The 23,690-nt window shown below is 44.4% G+C and overlaps 1 protein-coding gene across 3 annotated transcripts in view; it reads left to right on the forward strand.

Annotated features, from left to right (window-relative positions):
- LOC123773148 (uncharacterized) overlaps positions 1 to 23,690 on the forward strand; it is a 284,850-nt gene that overhangs the window by 4,562 nt on the left and 256,598 nt on the right. Inside the window, exon 1 of one of the 3 annotated variants that reach the window (XM_069315181.1) lies at positions 4,766 to 4,892. The exons of 1 other annotated variant lie outside the window; for it this stretch is intronic. In XM_069315181.1, the coding sequence (XP_069171282.1) occupies positions 4,863 to 4,892 (30 nt within the window). In that variant the 5' untranslated portion in view covers positions 4,766 to 4,862. Of the gene's footprint in view, positions 1 to 4,765; positions 4,893 to 21,508; positions 21,659 to 23,690 lie in introns of those variants that run through there. One more of the 3 variants, XM_069315183.1, reaches the window with a different exon arrangement.

The following is a 23,690-nucleotide window of genomic DNA, read 5'->3' on the forward strand; positions in this document are numbered from 1 at the left end:
TTATCGAAACAAATGGGGGGACCTTCAACAAGGCCACTGTCCTCGTCGAGGACTGTGGCCTCGAGGCCTTACCTTAGGTAAGAAGCGGGTAAATATATATAAATCAAAATTATTTTTTTTTTCTACCACAGACGTGGCCACACATTTACAATGCTAACCAGCATATATACATTTTCTACTGTCCTCCATGGACAGTAGAAAATGTACTTAAATGTAATGTACATTTAAGTATGTGAGTGTACAAAATGTACACTCACATACATGTAGTGTTGCATGGTTTGACTTCCCTCATACATTATACCTCTCCTCGTCACTTCTATCTGTCCCTGAATATTTCTGATTTTGCTTCTTATTTGTCTCATTGTTAAAACACATTCAATGTCAACTTGTGGTTTTGATGTGGCACGTTTGGCCAAGTCATCCGCCACCTCGTTGAGCACTATTCCAACATGAGATGGAATCCACATGAATTTCACTTTGTGACCTTTCAACTGTATCTCATTTATCTTTTTCTTACAATCATCAACTATGGACATGAAGACTGGATTTCGACTGTTTAAGGAATCAAGTGCTCCTCGGCTATCGACAAATAAACATCTTTGTCGTCATGACGTACTTCCTCCAAACACACCAGAATGGCCTGCAGTTCAGCTTGTGTGGATGATATATAATTACTACTAAGTCGAAGTTCAATTTTCCTGTCCAACCGGGTCATAGGTTCTCTTCTATTTTGGCAATTATCCGGTTTTCAACACAATTTATTTTTACATTCAGACTTTTTAACCAGCCTCACTTTGGGTAATTCTCCGAGAAAAGTCAGTTTAATGTAGTTGCAGTGCTCAGCAGTGCTCAGCAGTGCTCAGTGCTTTATGTAGGGCATACGTAAATCTGTGTATCTATGTATTTACGTATGTAGGTTAGCTTAGCATTTTAAAAGCACCGACTCACCTTCTGTGGTTGATTGTTCAATAAACCCCTGAACTATATGTTTAACTAACACATCTCTAACCCTGTCCATGGAGGACAGAATAAAATGTATATATGCTGGTTAGCATTGTAAATGTGTGACCACGTCTGTGGTAGAAAAAAAAAGTGCTCAGCGAGGGTAACTGTAAGGTAAGGAGGCGTCCTGAAGAGACGTGCACGGGTCAGATTCACGAAGCAGTTACGCAAGTACTTACGAACGTGTACATCTTTCCTCAATCTTTGACGGCTTTGGTTACATTTATTAAACAGTTTACACGCATGAAAACTTGCAAATCAACTGTTTGTTATTGTTATAAACAGCCTCCTGGCGCTTCGGAGCTCATTAACTGTTTAATAATTGTAAACAAAGCCGCCATAGATTGAGAAAAGATGTACAGGTTCGTAAGTGTTTGCGTAACTTCTTCTTGAATCTAGCCCCAGAGACAACCCACTCTTGGTAGGACTAGAGACGGAAGACAGGAATCTTTTACTGTCTATTTTCCACAAGGAATGAGGAAAAGATCGGAAGTTAAAGTGTTATTTTGTATGAAATGGTAAGAACAGTGGGTTACATATACTTCAGGGGTTCAGGGTAGTGCACAAATGGCATGCATTAGGCAGTGATGTGGTGGAGGCTGACTCCATACACAGTTTCAAATGTAGATATGATAAGAGCCCAGTAGGCTCAGGAACCTGTACACCAGTTGATTGACATTTGAGAGGCGGGACCAAAGAGCCAAAGCTCAACCCTCGCAAGCACAACTAGGTGAGTACTTAACACAATTCGGTAAGAAAAAGATTTACAGAATTATACTTGGTAATCAGTTATCTACTTTAATAATAATTATGTTAATAATAATTCCTATAAACTCAACACTTTAATAATAATGTAACCCTGAGGCCTCCCACTAACCTCACCCATCTGAAGCCTGACTCTAGCAGGCTTCCCGTGTCGAACACAACACCGAAGCCTACTAACACATGTTTCCAACCCCTAATCAGGAGCTCTGATCATCCTTACACCGCCCGACACTCCTCTACTCTACTAGTTCAAGTTCAAGCATGTTTATTGAGACAAGAAAAAATACATCTCAAAGGGATAGAGTAGCTTAGGCTATTTCTACCCCCCTCTACTTCAAGTCCCTCAAGGGGCGCACAAATTCAATGAGTACAGATACACAAATCACAATACAACATTTAACATTGCAGATTAATATAGTAAGTGTTACTATCATTGGGGCAAAATTCTTGTAGTTCCTAAGTATTCTGTCTATCACCTCTCCTCTACTAGTTATATCAACAGATCCTAAGTTACAAACTGATTAAAACATCTATTCAGCAGAGATACCCTAGCTGATACTTGATGTTAAAACCCATCTTCCAAAAACTATTATACTTGCGGCAAATATTTGTCGAACGTATAAAAATGGACTATTGTACAAAAATACATTTACGATTTGTACTATTGGAACACTTTAAATAGCATGCTTAAATGTGAACTAGTATCAATATATCCTGACTTGTCTTAGGCTAAAACAAGCAAGCCTAGGCCAAATATACGCAGTTTTAAGCCTAATTTATTACGTATATGTGATATGCTGGGCTCAGGAAGATCTAGGTTTGGTTGTTGCCGTCTTTCTTGTGTCTTTTTAAATAAATTAAGTACAAAAAGTGAACTTTGGGGCACAACAGTCCATTTTTGTACGACCAATATAGTTGCTATAATTAAAGTACTATAATTGTTGGATGATAGGTTGATTATATTATGGGATCCCTGATACAGAGATGGCTTCCAGACTAGCATTATTGTGAAGCCTAAGCCAGATCTCTGATTCATGACTCGCGGGTTCAAAATCAGTCAGATCTATAGAAACGAACTTTATAACAAATTACGTATCTTTGTATAATAAAGCATATAATAATAATAATAATAATAATAATAATAATAATAATAAAGAGGTGGTAGGAGAGGCAAATACCCATACGAATTTATAGACGACAAAATTTGCTGAATGTTCTTTATTTTCTTCTCTGAGGATACGGGTCCCAACCATTCAGTATTATGTCATCAGCAGGAGGTAAGGGACCATCCTGGATGTGACAACACTGCCCATGTTTCAGTCCTCAATAATCCTTAGTAGTTCCTGTGAGCACAACTGGTGTAGGTCTTACAGCTTGCTTGATGGGCTTGTACCTGCAGTAACACCTGTCCCAGTATTTTCCCTGGAGTACTTCCACCTGTGACAGTATTTACACCAGCGTTAGTACTGTACTTAGACCTGTGTCAGCACGTACATCTGTCAATACTTCCACCTGTGTTAGTACTCACATCTGCATCAGTACTTACATTATTGGCATTACTTATATCTGTGTCAGTACTTACCTAGGTGTAAGTACCTACGCCAGTACCTACACCTACGCCAGTAGCGACATCAGTGTGAGTACACATAACCTGCTCCAGTACTTACACCTGCGTTAGTACTTACACCAGCGCCAGTACCTACACCAGCACCAGTACCTACACCTACGCCAATACTTACACCAGCGCCAGTACCTACACCTCACCTTGCTACACTCACCTACTCCACGAGGTAAGCGTCCACGTCCACTGACCCCCATCGACCGTGGCCAGATATATTTTAAGTATTCCAAGCTAATAATTCGCAGAATTTTTCCACATTTATTTTTTCTCCAGCATTCTTCGGAGCGACTTTTATTTACCCTGGGAGAAAGCGGCGTCAGAGCGGCCGCGTACCGCCAGCATCTGCGATATCACTCTGCGGTCCGGGTAGGCCGCCCTACGTATCTTGCGTACGGGCCGACGCCATGTATTTTCCAGTGGTGAGTGCCCTTTCCCGTTACTGCTAGTCCTTACGCGGCACCTTCCCTGCCTCCCGGGGCTTGGGTACCCCCGTCACGGCTGCGTCTCTCCTGCCCCTGTCTCCCAGGATGCCCCAGAGGCCAGAAAGGGTGTCTAGAGAGGTCGGTACTAGCTCCAGCTTGCAACCCGGGTACGTCTAGGAGAGGTGAAGTAAAGTTCTGAAGGTTGCGGCATCATCTACTATACACTTATCAGCTGTGCGTGCCCGCCAACTTCACGAAATGATCGTAGTCCTATATGACCTAAGTGATAAGATAAACCTGTAGCTTCTTGACACTTGTTCAGGGAGTAGGAAGCCTGCAACGCCCCTTGGCAGTGCCTTTCCGGGAGGCTACGCCGGGGCCGTCACGTCCCCGCCTGAGTATATTCCTTGGCAGCGTAGGACTGTCATTTCACGGTCAGCGGACGCGAAGTTTAAATACCGCGAACGGAGGTGTGTTTTTTTTTTCGGGGCAAAACAATCGGAGTTATAGGTAGTACTCGGCTGCGGAACCTCCATTACTACCATTTTCACATATGTTGGACTGAATTACAGTAAAATCGAGACCTTAGCGAGGCATTGTAGATGAACAGAAGAAGTTTGACCGAATATACGCGCGAAGGGACTAGGGGAAAATGTATACTCAGAGTACCGCAATTGGCATCTCGCTAAATATAGAGGACGGTAAGAACCAAACTCAGCGCTCCAATGTGTAAAGCCTCTTTCATATTCTTTATTCCCGTACACATGGCACTGTGACCGCCGCCCCTGGCACTAACATGCGGCCCTGTCCTGCCTCAGAGAGCCTCGGTACGGGCAGGTGTGAGCGAGAGAAGGAAGCGTACCCAAGCGGCCTCTGGTCTCTACCTTACACGAGGGAGCCCAACATGTCAGTGTGAGCGGCGCACCACGCATGCGCGCGCTTCCTGCCCGCTAGCTGCAAGTTTAGTGCCTCAAAGTGTGGGAAAGAACGCGATTATGAGGTGGTGAGGGAGCCGAGGAGGGAGAGGAGCACCTCAGGGAACTATCTACCTCATGACGATGATAGGATCAGCCAGGACTGAGGTGAGGAGAACGGTGAAGGTGGATGGAGGTGCGCAGCACACTTCACCACCCACTGTGTCGGGCTGTTATCGTGTCTCAGCGTTCTGCTATCCGTCTGCCATGTTGTCTGTATGTCTCTTTGTCGTCTTATGCCTTGATATAAGCAGCGGGATGACCTTGAGTGCTTCCCCTGTTTCACTCCAACTTCAACTGTACAACTATACCATACCAACGGGGCTTGATAGCTGAGTGGATAACTCTTGACTCGTAATCCTAAGGTCCGGGTTAATCCCCGGCCTGGTGATGGCAGAAATATAATGGGCAGAGTTTCTTTCACCCTTATGCCCTTGTTACCTAGCAGGAAATGGGTACCTGGTACTTAGACAGCTGTCACGGGCTGCTTCCTGTGTGTGTGTGTGGGGGGGGGGAATTAGTAGTTTTTTAGTAACAGTTTATTAATTGACAGTTGAAAGGCAGGGCGAAAGAGCAGAGCTCAACCCCTGCAAGCACAATTAGGTGAATAACTGTACCACCATACCCATTACCACTATGTGAACCACTACACCTCTACATGTATATATACAGGTTTAGTATATATACAGATATATATATATATATATATATATATATATATATATATATATATATATATATATATATATATATATATACATATACATATATACATATACATATATACATATACATATATATATAAACTGATATAAACATACATGATAAAAGTCCACGAGCAATAATCACTCCCAAGAAAATAACTAGCAACATTAGGCTTTGTCTTAGCGTGTGGCCGTGCCGAGGCTATGACATTTCAGTTATTACCATCTAACACATACCACATCCGTTGTCATCCGATCGTATTACTCACTTGCTCATTATCAGTACTGATTATTATATTCTTAATTCAGGATGATTAGCAGTAGCATATAAACTACATATTATATGCATAATAATAATAAACCATGACTAATGGCCTTCTTCATACGATACATCATAAACACATTTTTCTTATCTGTCAACAAGCCTCACATTATAAGCCTCTCGTTTCTTCTTACTCTCCTCATTTTAATGTCTATAAAGATACATTAAATTAAGTAAGAAACTTATTAATAATTAAATTAAGTATATATAACTTCATAGCCTCGTACCTTACATAGACTAACGCGTGGAAATGTGTATTTTTTATAAGACCAAATAATATAATTTTGTAGACAGATCTTACCCCCTCTCTCTCGACTTGCGTACTTCAGCTATGGTAATTGTGAATACAAGAGACGTGTATGTGTGTATTTAGGCCACAACACTATCAACTGTGACAGCCAATAGCCACCTGGGCCATTGTTCCTGTACATCCACTTGTACCACTACACCTGCACCTTCATCTGTACCACTACACCTGTACCTTCATCTGTACCACTACACCTGCACCTTCATCTGTACTACAACATGCACCACTACACCTGTACCAATACACCTGCACCACCTGAAGTAATCACCAATAAAGATGCCCTGGACTAATGACTAATAAAGGTACCCTGGAGTAATGATCAATATAGTTAACCTGGAGTAATGATCAATAACGGTACCCTGGAATAATGTCCAATAAAGGTATCCTGGAGTATTGACCAATAAAGATACCATGAAGTATTGACCAATAAAGATACTCTGAAGTAATGATTAATAAAGGTGCCCTGGAGTAATGACCAATGAGGGCACCTTGGAGTGATGACCAATAAAGGTACCCTGGAGTAATGACTAATAAAAGTACCACTGGAGTAGTGGCCAATAAAGCTCCCGTGGAGTAATAGTCAATAATGGTGCCCTAGAGTGATGACCAGTAAAGGTACCATGAAGTAATGACCAATAAAAGTACACAGAAGTAATCACCACTAAAGGTACCGTGGAGAAATGGTCAATAATGGTACCCTAGAGTGATGACCAATAATGGTACTCTTGAATGGTGACAAATAAAGGTACCTTAGAGTAATAACCTATAAATAACTTGTAGAGTAACCCAGAGAACAAAGGGCAGGTCATCAACCAAGGTCAACACCCCGAACTGACTGTCATGCCCCCAGCTACCACTCTACACCCCTGGGACCAGATTCACCAAGCAGTTACGCAAGAACTTACGAACGTGTACATCTTTTCTCAACCTTTGGCGGCTTTGTTTACATTTATTAAACACTTTACAAGCATGAAAGCTTGTCAATCAACTGTTGTTATTGTTATAAACAGCCTCCTGGTGCTTCGGAGCTCATTAACTGCTATGCTTACTGCATGAGACTTGTATTAGAGGGTGCAGATAATGTGGCATGTGAATACCTCGTACACCTGGTTGATACCTGGTTGATGGGGTTCTGGGAGTTCTTCTACTCCCCAAGCCCGGCCCGAGGCCAGGCTTGACTTGTGAGAGTTTGGTCCACTAGGCTGTTGCTTGGAGCGGCCCTCCAAGTACATTGCAAGTACTTGGATTATTCAACTTTATGTAATCAGCAGCTTTAATCAGTTTGTAGATAGGCTTCCTGCTGGTGCGTTGGCAGCAGTTGCTGGCCTGCCAACAGCACAAGACTGTCTGCTAACACTGTGGGTGATGTTGACTCATATGACCCCATGGGTTCAGAAGGCCGTGATTAGCCTCACATTTCTGTCATATATGGTGTGGAGTTTGAGCTCTTTTATTCATGTTGATGAGTCTTGTGCTTCTGGCGGCATCAAGAATTAGCCTCGCGGCGTCATTTCGTATTATTTCTAATGCTTTCAGCCTTGTTTGGGTGGATATTATATACGAGGCTGCCTCGTATAGGCTAATAAGCCTTCTGCAGTTTTCGTAATTCTTATGGTCTTAGAATGTAGGGCGTGGTTGCCAACTTGGGATCTAAAGAACTTCATGTAGAACATTCTGGCATAAATGACATCCATACCAATGTGCTCCGCCTGTAAATATTTGGGGGGTTTTAGTCTTTCTTTGAGACTAGGCTGTGATTCACTTACAACTTCAGACTTGCCGGCGGCGAGTGTGTGAACTTTCTACAACATGTAAACTTGGGATATCTGGGTAGACTATTGGGTAATATATCCCGGATGATATACATATACATTCCTTGAACATTAGGGATAAAATTTGATAAATTCTTGAATTGTTTTCATTTTGAATTAGATAGTGACGCAGCATGTGTAAATAGAATTGGTGTGAAAGTTTATAGTTGGTCTAAACTACTTCATCAGGAGATGCAAATTGGCAGAGGCCCTTATCGCCTGACCCAAGACTGATAACAGTAACTTCTAGGAGTCTGCTGACCTTACTGGATGACCCGTAGATGGGTGTCTCTTGCTGCTGAGTTGTCGCAGCTCCACTATATCTTGTTACAGTTCTGGGTACATTACAGCACTCTGGTTGCTCCAACACACAGCTTTGGCTGACTCTTCAGTTCTGCCATGTAGTCGAAGACCAATATGGGATGGGAGCCATAGAATTGTAGCCAGAAGAATGCATTTTTTTCCGACAGAAGAACTGCATTCTTGAGGGCCAATATGGGATGGGAGCCATAGAATTGTAGCCAGAAGAATGCATTTTTTTCCGACAGAAGAACTGCATTCTTGAGGGCCAATATGGGATGGGAGCCATAGAATTGTAGCCAGAAGAATGCATTTTTTTCCGACAGAAGAACTGCATTCTTGAGGGCCACTATGGGATGGGAGCCATAGAATTGTAGCCAGAAATACATTTATTTTCGACAGAAGAACTGCATTCTTCTGTCGGAAGAATGGTGGTTCAGTTATTTACAGAAACCACTCAGAATATTAACCACCCAGTCGTTATGATGACAACTGCACTTCCGCCAGCACCGCTGGAGTGGTGTACCAAACCATCAATGTGTAAACGGTACTCCAACTCTCTCTGAACCTTCACCATCATTCATCACCACCACCATCATCATCAACCTTCCAGCCGCCATCTTCCTTACCTCTGGTCGCTCCCGCCTCACAAAATATTTTTGGCCAAAGATGCATACTGGTGTACTGTTGTAGTACAGGATTATAAACATCCCACCGCCAGCACTGAAATATCTCACGTAAATCTGTTTATCTTCTAAAGATTTTCCTCCAGCTGTTACTTGATCTGTCATGACACGTGACACAGGCAGCCTCTCATGACACCTGACACAGGCAGCCTCTCATGACACCTGACACAGGCAGCCTCTCATGACACCTGACACAGGCAGCTTCTCATGACACCTGACACAGGCAGCCTCTCATGACACCTGACACAGGCAGCCTCTCATGACACGTGACACAGGCAGCCTCTCATGACACGTGACACAGGCAGCCTCTCATGACACCTGACACAGGCAGCCTCTCATGACACCTGACACAGGCAGCCTCTCATGACACCTGACACAGGCAGCCTCTCATGACACGTGACACAGGCAGCCTCTCATGACACCTGACACAGGCAGCCTCTCATGACACGTGACACAGGCAGCCTCTCATGACACCTGACACAGGCAGCCTCTCATGACACGTGACACAGGCAGCCTCTCATGACACCTGACACAGGCAGCCTCTCATGACACCTGACACAGGCAGCCTCTCATGACACCTGACACAGGCAGCCTCTCATGACACCTGACACAGGCAGCCTCTCATGACACCTGACACAGGCAGCCTCTCATGACACGTGACACAGGCAGCCTATCATGACACCTGACACAGGCAGCCTCTCATGACACCTGACACAGGCAGCCTCTCATGGCATTCATGACATTAGAGTCAAGAGCAAGCTCAGCACGTCAAGAGGTGGCCCTCAACTCTGACCTCTTCAGAAGTCTGTCTGTGACTTCTCTTGACCTCTCCTTACCCCTCTTGATCTCTATCAGGCCCTCTGAGGCCTCACAGCTACATAACACCAGCAGGATGTTATACAATGCAATATACATGACCTCTTGGACCTCCCGGAAGCTCTACACGAACTCTTGGACCTTCCGGAAGCTCTACGTGACCTCTTGGACCTCCCGGAAGCTCTTCATGACCTCTTGGTCCTCCCGGAAGCTCTACACGAACTCTTGGACCTTCCGGAAGCTCTATATGACCTCTTGGACCTCCCGGAAGCTCTACGTGACCTCTTGGACCTTCCGGAAACTCTACATGACCGCTCTACACAACTCTTGGACCTTCCGGAAGCTCTACACGAACTCTTGGACCTTCCGGAAGCTCTATATGACCTCTTGGACCTCCCGGAAGCTCTACGTGACCTCTTGGACCTCCCAGAAGCTCTACATGACCTCTTGGACCTCCCGGAAGCTCTACGTGACCTCTTGGACCTCCCGGAAACTCTACATGACCTCTTGGACCTCCCAGAAGCTCTACATGACCTCTTGGACCTCCCGGAAGCTCTACATGACCTCTTGGACCTCCCAGAAGCTCTACATGACCTCTTTAGCCTCTTTAGGGACGAGCTAGCTCCGAGGGGCCTCCAGAGAAACGCGCAAGACTTCAGGGGGGCTCCAGGATAACAGACATCACCTCCTTGGTCTCATGGGTAGAGAACCCCACCTCAATCGAAAGTCCACCCAACTCGAAAGAGTTAAGTCAGATTCGACAACGATTTCGAACGTCAGAATAGTTAACTTATAACACGATAGGTACAATACTAACAGGGACATAAAGAGTTTGACCTCACTCGTCTGTAGTCAGACAACAGACAACTCTGTGACCTCAAATTATAGGAAGACATTCGCAATATAAGCAGTTTTTCACGAGAGAGAGAGAGAGAGAGAGAGAGAGAGAGAGAGAGAGAGAGAGAGAGAGAGAGAGAGAGAGAGAGAGAGAGAGAGAGAGAGAGAGTAAGGAGTCAAGAGAATAACTCTTGACCCCCAAGTGCCAACCTCGGGGGTCAAGAGTGTAGTACCGGGGTCAGAGGTCAAGTCTAACCTCCCTTACTTCTAAGCTTGTATTACATTTTGTTTAAGGTTTAAAGAAGAGGGAGAGGTGCAGGGGGGAAGGAAAAACTGTTGGAAATGTGGATTAGAGAGTGAGTTATGATAACAGGCGGACTGTCCGCCTTGCTGACACGATGTGCGCACACACACACACACACACACACACACACACACACACACACACACACACACACACACACACACACACACACACACACACACACACACACACTCTCTCTCTCTCTCTCTCTCTTGTCAAGGAGCTGCGAGTGTTTGTAAGATTTGTTTTATGTATTGCAACATATATGTGTGTCTGTAGATAAATACTGTGTATATGTTGTGTGTTTTGTTTACATTATTGTTTGTTTGTTTGTTTGAAAACGGTGGGGACTGGCTTCTGGTCCGTATTTAACCTTACCTGTGCGTATTTCACATACTAACTGGCGACTGGGAAGGTGGGACTCATGAGCTGAAGCTCGATACTGGAGGTACAAGTAGGTGAGTAGAGGCACACGGTGAAGGAAGACAAGAAGGCTTGCACGTGAGTCTTATAAGAACAAAACAGAGCAACAACTGGTGGGACTTTCTCCGCCACTTCAGGAGATAAGAACTTTAAACCTAATGTGTTCGTGGATTATGTTTCCTTCAATATGATAATTGTGGGTCGGCTTGTGTCACGAGGGAGGAATGTGAGGACATGCTGAGGGAGGGGCTACAGTATCCCCCCCTTGCTGTACTTCCTTCACTACTCCTCCATCCTTCTCATCTCAGCCGCCTCCATCCTCACTATACCACTCTCTATCTCATTATTCCACTCCTTCACTAAGCTTCTCTCTCTCTCTCTCTCTCTCTCTCTCTCTCTCTCTCTCTCTCTCTCTCTCTCTCTCTCTCTCTCTCTCTCTCTCTCTCTCTCTCTCTCTCTCTCTCTCTCCTTCACACACATTATCTCTTTCGACTTGATATACTGCGCTGGCAGCTACTCCTCGAGCTCACCAACTACACTGGCAGCTACTCCTCGAGAGCACCAACTACACTGGCAGCTACTCCTCGAGAGCACCAACTACACTGGCAGCTACTCCTCGAGAGCACCAACTACACTGGCAGCTACTCCTCGAGAGCACCAACTACACTGGCAGCTACTCCTCGAGAGCACCAACTACGCATGAAGCAGTAATTCAGCAGAGCTCACCTTTCACCATAAGGGGAACACTCACGCAGCTAAGAGCATTGAAGCTTATTATAAAGCTTATCACGCTCTCTCTCTCTCATAACAGCCCACACTGTCTGCTGGAGTTCTTAATGGTTCTTGAGACTCGGTTGTGAGTGGCTGGCCCGGTGGAGAGGGACGAAGGTCCTCCTTGAGGTAATCTAAGTTGCGATAATCCCAACAGGAAACTAGGCACAGTTATGGAATGATTGTTACAAAAATGTGGATTCTTGTAGAGCAACATAAAGGAAGCCTTCTGTTGCATGCTCAGTGTTCAACTCTGGATTGTGCATGATCCTGTACGTCAACTCAATTGACTGTGCATGATCCTGTACGTCAACTCAATTGACTGTGCATGATCCTGTACGTCAACTCAATTGACTGTGCATGATCCTGTACGTCAACTCAATTGACTGTGCATGATCCTGTACGTCAACTCAATTGACTGTGCATGATCCTGTACGTCAACTCAATTGACTGTGCATGATCCTGTACGTCAACTCAGTTAACTGTGCATGATCCTGTACGTCAACTCAATTGACTGTGCATGATCCTGTAATTATATGGCTAAAACATATGTATATTCATTAAAAAATGTATAATCCTCGCATTATCTTGAGATGATTTCGGGGTTTTAGTGTCCCCGCGGCCCGGTCCTCGACCAGGCCTCCACCCCCAGGAAGCAGCCCGTGACAGCTGACTAACACCCAGGTACCTATTTTACTGCTAGGTAACAGGGGCATAGGGTGAAAGAAACTCTGCCCATTGTTTCTCTCCGGCGCCTGGGATCGAACCCAGGACCACAAGATCACAAGTCCAGTGTGCTGTCCGCTCGGCCGACCGGCTCCCCGGAGGTACAAGTATTGCTACAGATGCTACAATGCTACAGATGCTACAATGCTACAGATGCTACAATGCTACAGATGCTACAATGCTACAGAAAGCATTGCTACAGATAACTGTACAGAAAACGTGCAGTTACAGCTAACAACCTTCAAAGTAAACTTTAGTAAAGTGTAGAGGAAAATAATTATATTAATAATAATTATGGCTGAAGACGGACCGACACTCCCTTATATTCTCAGATGTGTGGGTTGGGAGCCCGGTAATATATCGCTGCAAGCAACAGCCTGGTGGATCAAACTCTCACAAGTCAAGCCTGGCCTCGGGGCCGGGCTTGGGAAGTAGAAGAACTCCCAGAACCTCATCAACCAGGCATATCTTACAAGCATGGGACATACTACGGGAAAATATGTTAGTAGGTTAGTTAGTAAACAACTTATAAATTAGATCGCTAATGTTAATACTAACTTGAGTTTTTTTTCTCTACATTGATTTATTTAAAATCATTAGATGTATTAGAGATAGCGTCGGACCCGTAGTGATAAGGGTACTTAATGATCCGTGAGTTAGTCCAACACCTCAGTTCTCCAGCACAACACAAACGTGTAGGGTCTGTCTGTCTGTCTGTCTGTCTGTCTGTCTGTCTGTCTGTCTGTCTGTCTGTCTGTCTGTCTGTCTGTCTGTCTGCTCTTTACAAAGGCCAACACAATGCACTTAGCTTCGCTGCAGCTCCGAGCATAACGGGAATGCCAGTTGCAAGATCCCTTCCTATGCAGGAACAAACAATTTTCGTCTCCTGTCATCCTCAACACGAGAAATTGTTGACAATCGTTTTAGTAAGGCTCGAACCCAAGTATTGTCTCATTACAGGAGTTTACAATACTTGTATTTGAGTTCGTACCGATGCAGGCCTGAATTCAATAAGCACAGTGATACCCAGCCTCGCATTTTCTAAGTATGTAAATAATATGTATTTCTAAATAATATAATTGCTTTATACTGAACATCTCTCAGCCAGATCTGCTTTGTACCTCGGATCACCAACTGACAGTGGCTGTAACTTGTAAAGAAATTACATTTTTAACGACTGATGTGAACAACTAAAAACAGAATTGATTAATGTTATTCAACAAAGCTAGTTCGCTCTCTCTGTCTCTCTATGTCTCTCTGTCTCTCTGTGTCTCTGTCTCTCTCTCTCTCTCTCTCTCTCTCTCTCTCTCTCTCTCTCTCTCTCTCTCTCTCTCTCTCTCTCTCTCTCTCTCTCTCTCTCTCTCTCTCTCTCTCCCTCTCTCTCTCTCTCTCTCTCTCTCTCTCTCTCTCTCTCTCTCTCTCTCTCTCTCTCTCTCTCTCTCTCTCTCTCTCTCTCTCTCTCTCTCTCTCTCTCTCTCAAAATAGAATAATTTAACTATCTGATGCAACCATTAAGACGAGTGCCATTGGTGCCACACACGAGAGACAAACAGATCACCAACCGGTTGCCTCAAGGCCAAGCAAGTTTTTACATCAAAATGTATACTTAACACGTTAGACCAGCGCCCAGCAGCATCTCCCCTCACCCCCCTTCTCCACCCTCCAGCAACGCTAAGAAAGGAACAATGTCCGTGTTTAAGATTTACATGTTATCTCCCTTGTGCAGGCGATGAGTCACAATAACGTGGCTGAAGTATGTTGACCATTCCACACACTAGAACTTGAAGGGACGACGACGTTTCAGTCCGTCCTGGACCATTCACAATCGACTTGAGAATGGCCTAGGACGGACCGAAACGTCGTCGTCGTCCCTTCAACTTCTAGTGTGTGGTCTGGTCAACTTATCTCCCTTGCTTTCACCAACACAGTACTGTGTATGTGTGGTTGTTCATGTTAAAGGAGCACCATGTTATTAACGTACTGTGTTAAGAGACTTTTAAAATGTTATTAATATATATAGGGGTACCTCCTCTGGTGCAATTTATAGGGGCCCATAGCCTCGGAGAAGAAAATAAAGAGCATTCAGAGAAGACTTTGGGGATTCTCACTGAACACCTTAATATTTTCTAATACCACCCCTATTCTTTTATTTATTTTATTACATTATTATTATTACACTAATTTTAATAATATATATAAATAATATGATTATTTAACATTGAGGTAAAGTCCGTTATGTGTACAGACAAAATAGACGTTATAGCAGTCACAGAAACAAATATGACAACCCCCCAGAACATAACCAACTGGAGGAGGAAGGTTGGGTTTTGTAAGAGAAAGTTTTAAATGGGTGAATTAAAAAGAATGTAAATCCTGACACCGTTTAGATACATAAAAGTGAATATAAAAGCTTGTAAGAGATGTTGCCTCGTAGATTATGAGAGATTATAAAGAAAACTGTTTTGAGAAGAAATATCTCGTCAGATATAAAATATAATATTCTTTCCATAGACGACTTGAATTTTAAATTAACTGTGCCACAGGAAGAAGCATGTATATATATATATATATATATATATATATATATATATATATATATATATATATATATATATATATATATATATATATATATATGTCCGTGTTTAATATTTATAATTATAAGTGTGTGTGTGTGTGTGTGTGTGTGTGTGTGTGTGTGTGTGTGTGTGTGTGTGTGTGTGTGAATCTATCTATACTTCTGATGTGCTAAAAATTATTGTAAATATATTCCTCAGCATCCGACAGGTGTAGAGATGTAATCTGTATTGCAATCCATATTATCAGCATCCCTGTCACTTGGGTTGTCATGGTGCTTTTGTTGGCGGGGTTGAGCTACGGCGTCGTGATTATCAAGCAGATTATACCATCTGCATATAATTGTGGCTTAGATTTTGTGGTTGAGTTGGCCTCGTTGATGAGAGATTACGAGTGTTTGTTTTGTCTCTCGTGCGGATGTGTACTCATCTACTTGTGCTTGAGGGGGTTGAGCTCTGGCTCTTTGGTCCCGCATAGTGTGTGTGGGAAAGAGAGAGAGAGAGAGAGAGAGAGAGAGTCTCCTTGCCGTATCACCAGGTTCCTTATATAATAGTTCCTTTATGATAGTTTGTGTGATAGTTTCAAAGCTCATTCTCATGAAATAAATGAGTTTCTAGGAGCAGGCTTCAGATGAGCTGAGGTGATGATACAGCTCTTGCTTGTAGTTTCACTAATTACATCATTTGACACAGCCTAAATGAACCTTAGTCTTAGTTTAAAAGAGAGAGAGAGAGAGAGAGAGAGAGAGAGAGAGAGAGAGAGAGAGAGAGAGAGAGAGAGAGAGAGAAAGAGACAGAGACAAAGAGGGGAGGAGGGGGGAGAAACAACGGCTCTCGAAACTGTAGCCTCCTTCAGCTGTCGTTACAAACTCTCCTGTATTCACCTTCACGTAGTACAGCTCCGGCCTCCATCTCCATCCTGTAACCTTGTTCCTCGATACAAAAACTGTAATAACACCCATGACTTTTAACATCGATTGTGAGATCTTACGAGACACTATAATAGCAAAATCAATTCGTCGCCACCTTGAAAATATTACTGTAATATGACTCACGATTTCCTCTACAAATAACCCTCTCCTATTCACCTGAAACATAATAGAGAAGAAAAGATTATGTAATTATTAATGCTGATCTATGCACAGGTTCCGGCGTTGGCCCGCACGAGATGATGGGTTTATGCGCAGGAAAATATCCTTGGCATCAGCGGGATAAACATGAGCGTTGGTACCAGCCGCAGGTGGAGTGCCCCAGGGAGGCTATCCTCAGACCTCTATTGTTTATGATATTCATCAATGATCCTGCCTGTTTACATCAATGATTTACTGGCGTAAATATTGATGTAAACAAGGGTATAGTATAAACTCAAAATGAGCCTCAGTTGTACGGTAAACACTCAAAAGAAACCTCAAGGGTACAGTTTGAATTCAAAATGGGTCTCAAGGGTACAGAATGAACCTAAAATGGGTCTGAAGGATACAGTATGAACCCCAAATGAGTCTCAAGGGTACAGTATGAACCCAAAATGAGTCTCAAGGGTACAGTATGAACCCAAAATGAGTCTCAAGGGTACAGTATGAACCCAAAATGAGTCTCAAGGATACAGTATGAACCCAAAATGAGTCTCAAGGATACAGTATGAACCCAAACGAAGAGTTGTGAACGTGGTACATAGCGTACTGAAGATAATTTTGTAAACAGAAGGATCAGAGTTATAAGTGACAGCTAGCTACAAAAAGGCCTGCATCACTAGAACCACTAGGCCTAGCTACTGCCTTACAATACCCAGCAGGCCTATTGTGCAGTTCTGGAGCTCTGCGGTGATCCGCCTTAACTGCCATAGTAACTGCCATGATGTCTTTGACCCCCAGTGACCCCCACGACCACAAGATCAGCGGCCACTCCGTAATGATCTGTTGGAGCCAGATGGCGTAATGAGTCCTTAATGAGGGTGCCGTGAGGGGGCGAGAAGTGAAGGGAGAGGTGAGGAGTGAGGGGAGGCGAGGAGTGAAGGGAGAGGTGAGGAGTGAGGGGAGGCGAGGAGTGAAGGGAGAGGTGAGGAGTGAGGGGAGGCGAGGAGGGAGAGGTGAGGAGTGAGGGGAGACGTAGAGTGAGATGAAGGGTCGGCATGGTTGTGGCCAAGGGAGGGTGGGAGAGGTGATGGGGGAAGGGGGTTAAAAGGAGGTGGTGATGGAACAGGGGCCAATTAGGGAGAGAAGAAGGGGGACAAGAAGTGGAAGGGGTGGCTGCGGAGAGAGATGGCAGTGATGGTAATTAAGGAACAAGGAATAGACGGTAAAGTGTTGGTGGAGAGGGGCTGGTAGGGGCGACCTGGTGGCACTCGTGGAAAGAGCAAACCTCAGGCCAGGCTCGTTAAAGCAGCGGCCGTCCTCCAAGACGCATTCATTAATGTTAACATACTGTGTATTACAAATTGGTTTTTGCTCATATATATATATATATATATATATATATATATATATATATATATATATATATATATATATATATATATATATATATATATATATGTGTGTGTGTGTGTGTGTGTTAATATTACTACATATAAGAGTTCTGTGATAAGTCAGGCGTAGATTAGGTAAAGTGTTTAGGTTCTGTTGGCAATTGTTTGTATCTGAAATACGTGGGTGAAGCTTATGGTATTGTGATTCGAACAGAGGTCGTCAGCGAAGCGCTGTTCGAGAAATGTTCGAACGTCATCAGCTGTGAGTCGTGCGCAAATCGTTTTTATTCATAAACGGGAGTTTTGGCGGCTGGATTAACGAGCATTTAGCCTCTGTTGATGATGAAAGGCTGGGAAAGAGAGTAGGAAAGGTTAAGCAACATAAGACAAGAATGGAGAAAGAAAGAAAGAGACGATTTTGAAAAGTTTACAATGAAGAAGGGGGAAAGAATAGGAGGAGACGGAGAGATTATGAGGAGGATGATAGGAAGAAGCTGCACTACTGAGAGCTTGTGTTAAACAAGTGGTAGTGTGACCACAAGAGGCGAGGCCAGACAATAGCCGGCCACCGCAGCTAAACGAACCACCTCGCCCCAAGCTCGTCCCGGTCACTTCCACCAAGTCAAGTCTACCCAAACATGGCTCCCAAACAGTGTGCTTCAAACACATTTTTTTTTTTATTAACACTTTTAGGTACATCTGCATGTGTGCAGCTACCCTAGACTATATGAAGGGGAGTACAGTGTGTCAAAAAGCTAGCTACATGATGCTAAAAATCCCCATCACTCAGGATGGTTAGTCATATAGAGGCATGTGATAAGTAGTCTGCACTGACAGACTCCGGGTGCAATATGAGGATATCATCATGAACATAAGAGTGAATAAGGTAGCAGTGATCCAGTGAAGTGGCTCCCACACTAAAGATAATGATCCAGACACAGGACAGCCAGGCTGGTGGCGACGCGACCAGCAAGAGTCCACAGTTCAACCCGTCCTCGACTCAAGTCCATTACATCGAGCGGTCGACCCCACAGACGCATTCATAAATTTTTACATACTGTTCATTAAAAATGGGAATTTTCTCAAATATAACTTAATAATATAATATATTAGCATATTATATGACCAAATCCACAAGGGCCGTGATGAGGATTCGAACCTGCGTCCGGGAGCAATTAGCATATATTGTATTAGCATATTGTGCATATATAGGCATAGGTTAGGTGTTTAGGTTCTGTTGGCGATTATTTGTATTTGTATTGTCAACAGAACTTAAACACCTCACCTAACCTACGCCTAAATATGTGCAATATGCTAATATATAATAATAATAATTTGAGAAATTTTTTATTTTGAATACACAGTAGGCTAAAATTGATGATTGGGTTTTCAGAGAAGGACCCTGCAAAGGCGACCATTGCTTGGCGGTTTACTGCTCGCCCACCTAGGGGTGAGGAGGTGGCCGTAGGTGCTCCAGTAGTTACCTGATGTGTGTGGTGATTGGCTGATTGCGGGTGGCGTGGTGTGTGCCCTAGAGCCGGGCTCTCAGCTGGCGTGGTGTGTGCCCTAGAGCCGGGCTCTCAGCTGGCGTGGTGTGTGCCCTAGAGCCGGGCTCTCAGCTGGCGTGGTGTGTGCCCTAGAGCCGGGCTCTCAGCTGGCGTGATGACATTGCCATTGCGAACTGTTCAGGGGTGAATTCGGCTGGTATGGAATTTACAGTGGTGGTGGACTGGCCTCTCATTGAGGTAGTTTTATTGGACATCAATTGTGTGGACGTCGCTGATATCTGTGGCCTTGAGAAGATTTCGGACCACTGTGCGCTGGTGAAGTTCCTGTCCCCTGCTGTCTACTCTGCCTTCGTGAAGAAGTTTGCGGGCCGCACCCTGCTTCTGCCTGGAGATGCCGGAACTGTCACTGTCTCTGACCGATGCACACCGCCAACCTTTGCGAGTCTACATAAAGTTCCATTTGAATTCCCGGATGACCTCCTCACAAGGTTTTTCGACAAGTATGGGCACATCCTGTCTCTATGGAACAACAGACTTCTTTCTGGTGGGTTGCAGGGTGTCCGTAATGGGGTACGCACCTTGAAGATGCACCTGACGGATGACATTCCTTCTTCTATGAAGCTCCTCGGCTGGCGTCTCTGGTCAACCCGTTCTCGCAAATTTATTAAGTCAATATTGACTTATTAGTTGCATGCATAGGTGACATACTTAACATAATAGTTTCCCTTGAAAAGCTTCATAGAAAACACCGACCTTACCTAACCTACTTAGTATGTTAAGATAAGCATCTTATAGCTTCGTAATTACAATTATTACCTAACCTATACCTATAATAGGTTAAGTAACAATTGTAATTACGAAGCTATAAGATGCTTATTTTAACATACTAAGTAGGTTAGGTAAGGTCGGTGTTTTCTATGAAGCTTTTCAAGGGAAACTATTATGTTTAGTATGTCACCTATGCACGCAACTAATAAGTCAATATTGACTTATTAAATTTGCGAGAACGGGTTGCTCTGGTGCTACTACGCTCGGCAGCCACCGCACTTGTTTTCGGTGCGGGTTGCTGGGCCATGGTACTGCGATGTGTCGTGCCTGGCCTACAGGAAGGGGTGAATCTGTTTCGTGAAGTAGACTTCCCTTCTCTGGAGGTCCCGAAGGTTTCTGCGTGTGCGGCGGGTGTGGATGTGTCTCCGGCATCGGACGTACATGTGTGTGTGTGTGTGTGTGTGTGTGTGTGTGTGTGTGTGTGTGTTGCCTGCCCAGGGTCTGCTGATTCCCTGGTGCCTGTGGGTTATCTTGAGGTTATCTTGAGATGATTTCGGGGCTTTAGTGTCCCCGCGGCCCGGTCCTCGACCAGGCCTCCACCCCCAGGAAGCAGCCCGTGACAGCTGACTAACACCCAGGAACCTATTTTACTGCTAGGTAACAGGGGCATAGGGTGAAAGAAACTCTGCCCATTGTTTCTCGCCGGCGCCTGGGATCGAACGCAGGACCACAGGATCACAAGTCCAGCGTGCTGTCCGCTCGGCCGACCAGCTCCCCATTGGAGTGGAGTGGGTAGTGGAGCTTTGGCACCCTTTTTTATATTGTACTTCATATCTGTTTATTAATAAAAAGAAAAAAATTGCCTGGCGACGGACTGTGGGAGCTGTGCCACACTCCCGGTTACTGCGTAATACAATACATCTTTGTTTAAAATATTTCAAAGTGAAGAAAATAGATCAGTTAGAATCTCACCAAAAAAAACACAAGTTTCTGTCTCGAATTTATGAAGCAAAATGGCAAACAAAGTCCGCCAAACAAAGACCCAAAAGTGATTCCATCCACCCGCCAAACCCCCTGTTTATGAATGAAAAACGGGTTACACACGACTCACAACTGTTGACGTCCGAACACTTCCGGAACAAGTGATTTACTGAAGAATTATGTTCGAACCACAACGCTGTAAATGCTTCACCCACGTACTACAAATACAAATAATCGCCAACAGAACCTAAAAACGTAACCTATGCCTATGTATGCACAATATGCTAATATATTATAATATTAACTTATATTTGAGAAAATTCCCCTTTTGAACGAACAGCATGTAAAAATTTATGAATGCGTCTGTGGGGTCGACCGCTGGATGTAATGGACTTGAGTCGAGGACGGGTTGTGCAAAATGCAGATACTCGGGACTACAGTTACCTTGATGTGGTTCCGGGGATCAATGATCACTTTCTGACCAGGTCTCCTGGTTGACGGTCTAGTGTGCCAGATTGTTGGACGCCACTGTACACTGTCTGACGGAGGCATCACAGTCCGCTTGATCAGGTACCCTTTGTAGGTGTTTATCAAGGTTCCTATGCGCCGAAAAAAAGATCGACTAGGTACGCTGCTTATGTATAGAGTGAGGGGTATACTGAAGAGCCTTTGGCTCTTAGAGTTGTGAGTTAGAGTACCATCTGGGCCATGGCTCTAACGTGCAAGTGCTCAAACAATCAAAGGTGATTTGACCCGCAGGCAGGTGAGCCAATACACGCTTCCCGGCTCGTCAGTCTCTCTTTAACAGTCGTTAACCAAACATTCTAACACAGTTGTGTTGTATGTATACCGCCACACACGTGTTCTTTACATGGATGAGTTGTATCCATGCCACACACAAGCATTCCATGCATAGGTGAGTTGTATCCATGCCACACACAAGTATACCATGCATAGGTGAGTTGTATCCATGCCACACACAAGTATACCATGCATAGGTGAGTTTTATCCATGCCACACACAAGTATACCATGCATAGGTGAGTTGTATCCATGCCACACGCAAGCATTCCATGCATAGGTGAGTTGTATCCATGCCACACACAAGTATACCATGCATAGGTGAGTTGTATCCATGCCACACACAAGTATACCATGCATAGGTGAGTTTTATCCATGCCACACACAAGTATACCATGCATAGGTGAGTTGTATCTATGCCACACGCAAGTATACCATGCATAGGTGAGTTTTATCTATGCCACACCTATGCATACCATGCATGGCTGAGTCGTATCTATACCATTGACAAAAATCACATCAGTGGGAAATCTGTATTCATGTCACGATCGGTATTTTATACATGGGTGAGCCGTATCTATACCAGTCAGTATTTACGAGTAAACTATACACCAGCGTTCTAAACATGTGTAAATGTGTTGAAATGGATCGTGGATCAAGCAAGCAAACACCTGCCTCTCCTCTTCTCTCTTCTTCCTGGTTATCCTACTTTCCTGCTCTTCTAATTCTCCTCGTATTTCTCTAGTAATCCTTCGCCGCCTTCTGTCTCCTCCTCCTCCTCCTCCTTGCGTCCTACTCCTCCTTGCGTCCTACTCCTCCTTGCGTCCTACTCCTCCTTGCGTCCATCTCCTCCTCGCTTCCTCTTCCTTCACATAAGCGATGAGGTTGGTGACCCTTGGTTCATTAATGACCTTTGAATGAAGTTTTATATTATTTAATTAGCAGTGCATGTGTGTGACCCTCTGTTACTACTGTTGTGTCGTGGTGTCGTCCAGTCTGTTGTGTCGTGGTGTCGTCCAGTCTGTTGTGTCGTGGTGTCGTCCAGTCTGTTGTGTCGTGGTGTCGTCCAGTCTGTTGTGTCGTGGTGTCGTCCAGTCTGTCGTGTTTGTTATAAGTCTGACTGCTATCCACTGCAGTTTCTGTGTTTCAATACATGGCTGGCCTTGGACATCTCCATGACTGGTTATAAGACATTATCATCAGTTTAGACTTAAGACATACTCTTAGTATCCAATAAATGCAAGTCGGAGATCATTCCCAGTGTCCCAGGACATTGTGTGTGTCCCAGGACATTGTGTGTGTGTCCCAGAACATTGTGTGTGTGTCCCAGAACATTGTGTATGTGTCCCAGAACATTGTGTGTGTGTCCCAGGACATTGTGTGTGTGTCCCAGAACATTGTGTGTGTGTCCCAGGACATTGTGTGTGTGTCCCAGGACATTGTGTGTGTGTCCCAGGACATTGTGTGTGTGTCCCAGGACATTGTGTGTGTGTGTCCCAGGACATTGTGTGTGTGTGTCCCAGGACATTGTGTGTGTCCCAGGACATTGTGTGTGTGTCCCAGGACATTGTGTGTGTCCCAGGACATTGTGTGTGTGTCCCAGGACATTGTGTGTGTGTCCCAGGACATTGAGTGTGTCCCAGGACATTGTGTGTGTCCCAAGACATTGTGTGTGTGTCCCAGGACATTGTGTGTGTGTCCCAGGACATTGTGTGTGTCCCAGGACATTGTGTGTGTCCCAGGACATTGTGTGTGTCCCAAGACATTGTGTGTGTGTCCCAGGACATTGTGTGTGTGTCCCA

The sequence above is a fragment of the Procambarus clarkii genome, chromosome 81 (genome assembly GCF_040958095.1).
Source record: "Procambarus clarkii isolate CNS0578487 chromosome 81, FALCON_Pclarkii_2.0, whole genome shotgun sequence".
Taxonomy (NCBI): Eukaryota; Metazoa; Arthropoda; class Malacostraca; order Decapoda; family Cambaridae; genus Procambarus; species Procambarus clarkii.